The 7,995-nt window shown below is 35.7% G+C and overlaps 1 protein-coding gene across 1 annotated transcript; it reads right to left on the bottom strand.

Annotated features, from left to right (window-relative positions):
- Positions 1-3,089: 3,089 nt before the first annotated feature.
- On the bottom strand, positions 3,090-4,445 carry LOC128646847 (serine/threonine-protein kinase SBK1-like). Its single transcript, XM_053699648.1, has 3 exons — positions 4,271-4,445; positions 3,957-4,159; positions 3,090-3,659 (listed from the first exon to the last, which is right to left on the bottom strand). The coding sequence occupies exons 1-3, from the start codon at positions 4,443-4,445 to the stop codon at positions 3,090-3,092; spliced, it is 948 nt and encodes a 315-aa protein (XP_053555623.1).
- Positions 4,446-7,995: the final 3,550 nt, after the last annotated feature.

Here is a 7,995-nt window from a genome sequence, read left to right as displayed (position 1 = left end):
GCTGGAGGGTAGAACAAAAAAGTCCAAGTTAAGTTGAAGAGACAGGCAGGTATTGCCTATATAAAAAGTCCAAATAGATGGGGACAAGTGCCAGTGGAATGACAAGCCACTGTGAGGGGTTCCGGAGTAATTCTTTTTAGCTGGCCTAAGAATAGTAGCTCACTAGCCAGGAGCAAGGCGCGGGGTTCCACCGCCAGATTCTGTGGGCCTGGAGCTGCAATCTGAGCCACATCTGCGTAGCACACCTGTGCAGCCACACCTGTGTAGCTCCACCTCCATCGGAACTCCTAGAGATAATACCCTAGAGCATGTAATTTTAAACAACTTTCCATTTTAATTTTATCATCAAATGTTCTTTGTTCTCTTGGTATTCTTTGTTCAAAGCTAAACCTAGGTAGGCTCATATGCTAATTTCAAAGTCCTTGAAGACCGCCTCTTATCTCAGTGCATTTTGTCAGTTTTTAACAGCTAGATTATGCTAGTTCATGTCTGCCATATAGATGACATTGTGCTCACTCCCACAGAGTTATTTATGAGTCAACACTGATTTGCTAAAATGCAAGACTGTCAAAAGAACTGATATAAGGGGGCAGTCTGCAGAGGCATCGATACAAGGTAATAACAGAGGTAAAAAGTATATTAATATAACCATGTTGGTTATGTAAAACTGGAGAATGGCAAAATAAAGGGATTATCTATCTTTTTAAACAATAAACATTTTCAAGTAGAATATCCCTTTATGCAAAGGTATGCATTAACGTGAGATTGGAGCCAAGTTTGATATAGTGGGAAAAACTCAGATTGTTGTAGCACATTAAAAAAAAAAGGTAAAACACAGATTGAACCAGGTGCTATCCATTCAAAGTATAGGAAGCGCTAAGTAAATATTGTCTGCTTCAGATTCTATGGTAAACTTTATAACCTTCAACATTTAATACCAGACTGTGCTGCTGTTAGCACAGGGTCAAGATAAAGATAATACACCCCCTGCCTTATGTTGGTAATCCATCTTTATATTCATCTTTATAAGTACATAAAAAATGCACCTACCATACCATTGACTTTCATGTATAATGTCTGTTTATTTTTCTTTTTCCAATAAAGCTCCTTTAAAAAAAAAAAAAAAAAAATGCACCTACCGTATCTATGTAACTGTATGGGTATTTTATTAAATTATTGAATTTAGAATCTAAAAACAAAATCTGAAATTGAACAGACATAGAAATGTATTAATAAATCCATTAATGGAGGGCAAGGAGCGTTGTTCGGAATTTAAAGCGGCCTCACTTTACTTTCTAGTTTTTCATTATAGGGTGTCCCTGCCCTTAAACACGTATAGTTGTATTAAGTATCTCAATGCAAGTAAACAAGAACTGGATAGCGATAACTACAGCACTATTTTGTTATTTATTTCTTATTTTATTGTATTTATCTTTTTCAGGTTTCCTTGTGTGCATATGTTATAGGAGATTATACTATTTTACTTTTTTCGATCATTTGCTTTGTAAGTTTTTAAAGTTTTTTTTGGGTACCATTAAACATAGGGGGAAATTAGTTATTCAGTATTTATTTGACACTAATAAATCCTGGCTGAAAATAGCTGAATGCTGCTGATGAATAACAAATTATAGCCCATGCCTAGATGCCACTTTACAGAGAAACTCTTTCTATGCTTCAAGAAGTTATAAGATAAAGGCTGCTATTATGGAGATGATCTTGCAACTCGCAAGTGTGACGAAGGGCAAGGGCGAATCTTAATGAGTTCAGCCATTTGTAATTTTCAGTTTGTGATGTTGCAGGGGGATTTCAGCGAGTTAATAGTTTCAGCAACTAGTTTAATATATATAATATAAATATATACAATATATTTAATGTAATATTTATACAATTATTTAATCTTTAGTGAATATATAACAAAATATAGTAAAATGTATAAAAACAGTTGATTACAGCGTATTTAATCAGTATGTGCCACCATAAAAATATTATTTTTTCTCTCTTGTACAACTATTTGTAAAGTGCAAAAAAATCATTACGGTGGTGATTATGAGTCCCAACTGCTAGTGACAGACTAAGGTGTACATTTATCAAGCAGCGGATGCTGTTATTTGCTGGAAACAGGATTTAAGAAGCGGCGGTCTTGAGACCGCTGTTTCTTAACTTGTCTGCCACCTCTGAGGTGGCGGACTGCAGTCATCCCGATCAGATATGAAATGCTTGTGCAATGATGAATGCTGACAGCGTATGCTGTCGGCATTTAGCGTTGTCAGGCGGACATGATTCTCTACAGCGAATCATGTCTGTCCGACATTTGATAAATCGGCCTCTAGTTCTATAATGTAAGAGCACTGTCCTGAGGTCCCTACTGCGAATTAGAAATAAGTCCCTGTATTCATATGATTTAATTAGCATCTTCCTTTTTATGTTCCTTATTTTTCTTGTGCATATATGTACGTTTTATGATTTTGAATTATTGAATTTAACAAATGAATGCAATGATAAGTTAGTTATTTTTTACGGTTTTCTTTTTATGGAAATGAATTCTATTAATATTAAATTAAACAGAGTAAAACAATTATTCTTTTGCACTGGAATTAATGTGTTATGTATTTTAGAATTGCAAGGTATTGTGTAGAGAATAGATAAAAGGATTGATATGGACATAAAGCAGTTCTTAAAATTAAGAAGAGGCTATTGCCCATGCTCAGGAGGAGGACGGAAACTTGTAACATGACAGGGGGGGGGGCATTCCATCTCCCTTGCCTACAATACTCAATTTCTTACTTATAGTAATTTTGATTTTACTCAGTAAAATACTAGCTTTATTTACCTATGTAAAGAAAACCAAAGAAAAAAACTTGGCATGGAACTCACTCACCTTCATACATTTAATAAAACTACTTACCTTAAAAATACAACACTGATCTTCATCATGAGATGGCCACCATGTGAATATCCAATCTCAGCCTCTTGTTGACAAATTGTGACATTATGTGGTTGCATCCAGAGCTCCTGCATTAATAAATAATCCTGGTTCAAAGCCACAAAAGGATGGAGTTTGTAAATTAGCTGCATTGTTATTTTTAAATTCAGTTGGTATCAGTAGAAATGCCTGAAATGCTTTGTGAGGGAACCTTCCATGGCAAGTGCACATATGCTGAAACTTCCCACGCAGAGCACCTCTCCATGGGATTTAGTGATAACATTCTGCAGAAGACTTGTCTGGCTTCAGGAGTAAACATTTGCCATTCAGTGGGTACTTGTGGGGTTTTCTTATTTTGCCACAGCACAAAGGTTCTGTATTTGTCATCACAAGCCACAGCACCATACCAAGGCAAGGAACCAGTAAGGGCAATATATATTAATACCCCAAATGCCCACACATCCAGGCTGGGGTGTAATAATAACCCCCAGTTTTGTCCAAGGATACAAAGCTCTGGAGCCATGTAGGGTATGACCCTAGACATAGATGGTACATTAGTTCCCTGGAGCTGGGTCAGTCCAAAATCTGCCAACTTAATACAGTGGCATTCCCTGTCCATTAGCAGAATGTTGTCTGGTTTTATATCCCGATGAACAAATCCTTTGTCGTGCATGAACTGGAGAGCGCTAGCAAGTTGTAGCACACATCGCTTCACTATTTCCTCCTCTAAACCAAACTGTAGGGAAATAAAAAAACATGTTATATAATGGCTTTTATTTTAAATATTTAAAAAATAAAAATAAATTTTGCTTAAAGAAAATCCAAGTGAATTATTTTGTTTTAATGAGTATTGAATAGAATTTATTATAAAGATAAAAATAAATAAATGAAAGACCAGAAAATCTGAGGCTAAATATAGCAAATTAATAATATTATGTTATTAGGTTTGATTATGTATTTGATTTCCATAATAAAAGTATAAATAAATTAACTATAAATAGATTCATTCCATAAGGCCCTGCTAATAACGCACCTTGGGGCGTATGATGGACAAGAGGCTTCCAGCCGTCGCTACTTCTTGAACAAACACAAAGTGACTGATTGTATCGAAGGCCACAGCATAGGTCCCAATGATATGTGGATGTGAGGTGAGGCACAGAGATGTAGCAAATTCCATCAGGAAGTTTTCTCCTCTGTTCATATTCTTTGCCAGCATTTTTAGGGCCACAGTTTTACCTAAGAAATAATAAAATATCCTTAATTACATTTTTATAGAACTTAATTATAGAAATAAATAAAAAACATTTATTGGGCTATTTTATCCCTGTACAACATTATATAAGGTACCTGATTCCTTGTGTGCAGCAAGCAGGACATTTCCATAGGAGCCTTTACCAAGATGTCTAATAGGATCAAACTGCTCTGTGATTTGCATCCTCACCATATACTTGGCTATCAGTGAGGCCAGCTGCAGGATGCAGTTCGCTGTCGTCTTTGTCGTCTCTAGGATGGTAGAGGCCATTCTGAAAATAAAGAGAGAGATTGTGTCACATCTAGTGGGTCCTTAAGTCCCTCACATTGTGTCATTACATTCACTGTCACTGTGAAGGTCAGCGCCAGAATCCATTTGATTACACAAATTTGTTCCATATGTAACATATAAGTGCTGCAAATCAAATAACTGGTTTATGTCATTTGCAGCAGTTGGTAAACTTAGGTTATTGTTTGTTGGCCTCTCTAGGGATTGTAGTACAGGGTCTGTTTAATATCAGGGCAGCTATTTATACCCGTCTAAAATCAAAAGATTCCATAAATATTTCAAGAATTAAAGGGACATTGGTGTCTGTTTTTTTTTCCAATCTGTCTAGAAGAAGATATTTCCAAATCTTCTATTGTGCAGAAGTGCTTGTTGCTGAGTAAATCAGATCGCTATCCTGAGCAAGCAGCACTTTATAAAACACTAAACTTGTATACTGTGTTAAAGAACATCATTTAAATAGGTTTAAATATGTTATTAGGTTATATTTTATTTACATTTAAACAGATTTTACTTTTTTTTTTTAGTTTATTGCAAAATACATATTTGTATTTCTCCTATTTAATACCAAAACAAAAATATTAAGATGTGGAGCATACTATAAAATAATAAGGATGATAAAATGATATAATATTGCTAAGTGTTGTTTTATTAAATGTAACTGCATAATGACACATACAGTAGCATTTTTTTAACCATCCCCTTTAAACTACAATTTAAAATATACAAATATTCTAAAGGAAATAAGATACAACTGATTTAATAAAACAAATGATCCAGAATAAAACAGACAGATAAGTGAGCAATAGCAACAAGGGTCTGTATTCATATTAATGTTAGTCAATGACACAGTAATTACAAAAGGTAGGAGAGACAGATGTGTTCTGATGTAAAATTATTTGATAATTACCTGAAAAGATGAATGGAGTCCGGTCCTGGTATTCAGTTGTAACTTGCATACAAATATTTAATAAATGTAATAAAAACCAAAGCCACTGATTTACAGACAGCATCTGCAGAAAGTGGCCAGGTGTGTGGTTTATATACACAGCAGGTAAGTAGTGGGACTTCCTGATTGGTTGTCAGTTGATATGTTAATGAACCACTCCTCAGTCTGCATCTCATTAGCATCTGAACAGAGTCTGTAGTTCAGAGCAGAAACTTCATTTGTAAAGAGAAATATCACTGTATAAAGTGTATTTACCCCCCATAAATAAGTTCATGTGATACATAACAAAATATACAGAGTGCAGGGGGTGTATACAATCAGCTAAATTAATTAAAACCCAACTTCCGTCTCCATCCCCTCTGTTAGTCTAAGCAGCTAATTCTATAAAGCGCACTCATCTCTTTATACTTTAGTGAATTATTTGCCTGGGTAAAGCTGGAGAAGCCCATAGAGAACAGGAATTGTTTATGTAGTTTAATGGGAGAAGCAAGATCATTGGTCTAAGAGGAGATTTGATTAAACAGTATTAATAGCATAAAGTAAGAATGTTAACAGATGAGTTTATTATTCCCTTTTGTGAAGACCATAACAGATATTACTAAACACACAATACAGCCAGAGCTTCATACATTTTGTCTCTATTAACAAACTTTCATGTCTTGTTATGAACTAAATTATATATAAATCTCTCCAGTCATTGTGCTAGATTCACTAAGCATTGACTTCAGCCTCTCCAGTCTCTTTATTTCCTTGTGTATGTATTTAGTAAGGAATGGGGAGGAAAGCTTTAGTGAATGAGTTCTGGGCAGACTGAAGAATGAATATAGCCTACTGTAACTTTATGCAGAACTTCTCTGGAGAGAAATATGAGAGAGAATCTAATATGTATTGAACTTAATAGACTTGAGTCTTTTGTCAACCAATATTACTAAGCAAACATGTCACTATGGGGTCAGCTCCAATCCTTTAAAAAAGTTTATCAAATGATTTATATACAAAATTCACCATTTACATCTATGGAGATTTTTGTAGATAAATCATTTGACAGTTTTTTGTCTCTGAAGGATTAAAATCAATATGTGGAGCAACATCACCTTTATTGAGCAACGTTTCGGGGCTCCTGCCCCTTTATCAAGCTAACAAACAAGTGAATATGTCAAGCAATTATAGACACAGGTGACCAATTACAACTTCATGGGGAGGGGTTACTCACAAAGAGATCACACATGACCTCCAATACATCATCACTCACATTTAACCCTTTCACTCCTGAATTGAAATGATCACCAATTAAAAACAAGTGCAGCAAGTTGCTTATTCTACCACACCAATGTAAAAATGACATGCATTAGTTAGTTACATAGGACCTGTCAAATATAACATAAATCAATATTTCTTAAAGAAAGAAACACAGACAAGGCAAGAAAAAAGCAACACATTAAATAAAGGGAAGCAAGTCAAATTCCCGATTTAATCCTTTGGGATACATAGTATCTAATCTCCAAATCCACCTAGCCTCTCTGTATAATAAATCCTAAACCCTGTCACCCCCTCTAATGCGTCTAGGGGCCTGGTCAATGACCATATATCTAAGTTGATTAATTTGATGGCCTTTCTCTAGAAAATGTGCTGGTACCGGGAGATTTGATATTTTCTCATTTCTGATAGTGGATTTGTGTTGGCAAATGCGTTCCCTGACTCTCTAGGTCATCTCACCAATGTATAATAACCCACACGGGCACTTAAGCGCATACACCACGTGAGTGGAGTTGCATGTGTAATAACCCTTTATTGAAAATTTCTCTCCAGTATATGGGTTAGAAATGGAGTCACCTTTAATAACATTGCCACACTGACCACAACCTAAACATGGAAATGTACCATTTTTAGGTTTACCAAAAAACCTATGTTCCCCTTGGCTGTTGGAAACCGGGTTGGGCATAGATCTTACCAATCTTTTACCTAAGGTTTTACCCCTACGGTAAGTGGCTCTTGGGGTGGTTTGGAATTCCTCAATGTCTGGACAAGCTTCCTTTAATAATGGCCAGTGTCTCTTGATAATATTATAAACTTTTTGACTCATTGTATTATATTAAGTGACAAAATTGAATCTTTTAGTAACATGTGTAGTAGGTCTCTTAGGGGGTATCCTAATGGATTTCTCCACTTCTTCTAGTTTCTGACTGTGATAACCCCTCTTAACGAATTTATTCTTCATTTCGGCTGACCTAATCAGTCTCATCTTAGGGCCAGAGACTATCCTATCTACTCTGATCAATTGGGATTTGGGGACGCTGTCAAACACTCTTGGGGGATGTTAGCTTTTACGATGTAGTAAGGTATTGCAGTCAGAGCTTTTTACTAATAAGTCATTGGTAAGTATGCCATCTTGTTTCAACACCATGGTATCCAAGAACTCCACCCTGTGGTCATCTTGTTTACAACTGAATTTGAGAAAAGGAACCGCACTCTCAATATTATTCTTAAGCTGCAATAATTTATCAGGGGGGCCCCGCCAAACGATGAACAAGTCATCAATGTAGCGGAACCACCCCTGGCAGTGTTTAGCAAATAGTGGATGACCAT

The sequence above is a fragment of the Bombina bombina genome, chromosome 2 (genome assembly GCF_027579735.1).
Source record: "Bombina bombina isolate aBomBom1 chromosome 2, aBomBom1.pri, whole genome shotgun sequence".
NCBI lineage: Eukaryota > Metazoa > Chordata > Amphibia > Anura > Bombinatoridae > Bombina > Bombina bombina.
Note: the sequence above shows the minus strand (reverse complement) of the source record. Positions and strands in the feature narration are given on the sequence as shown.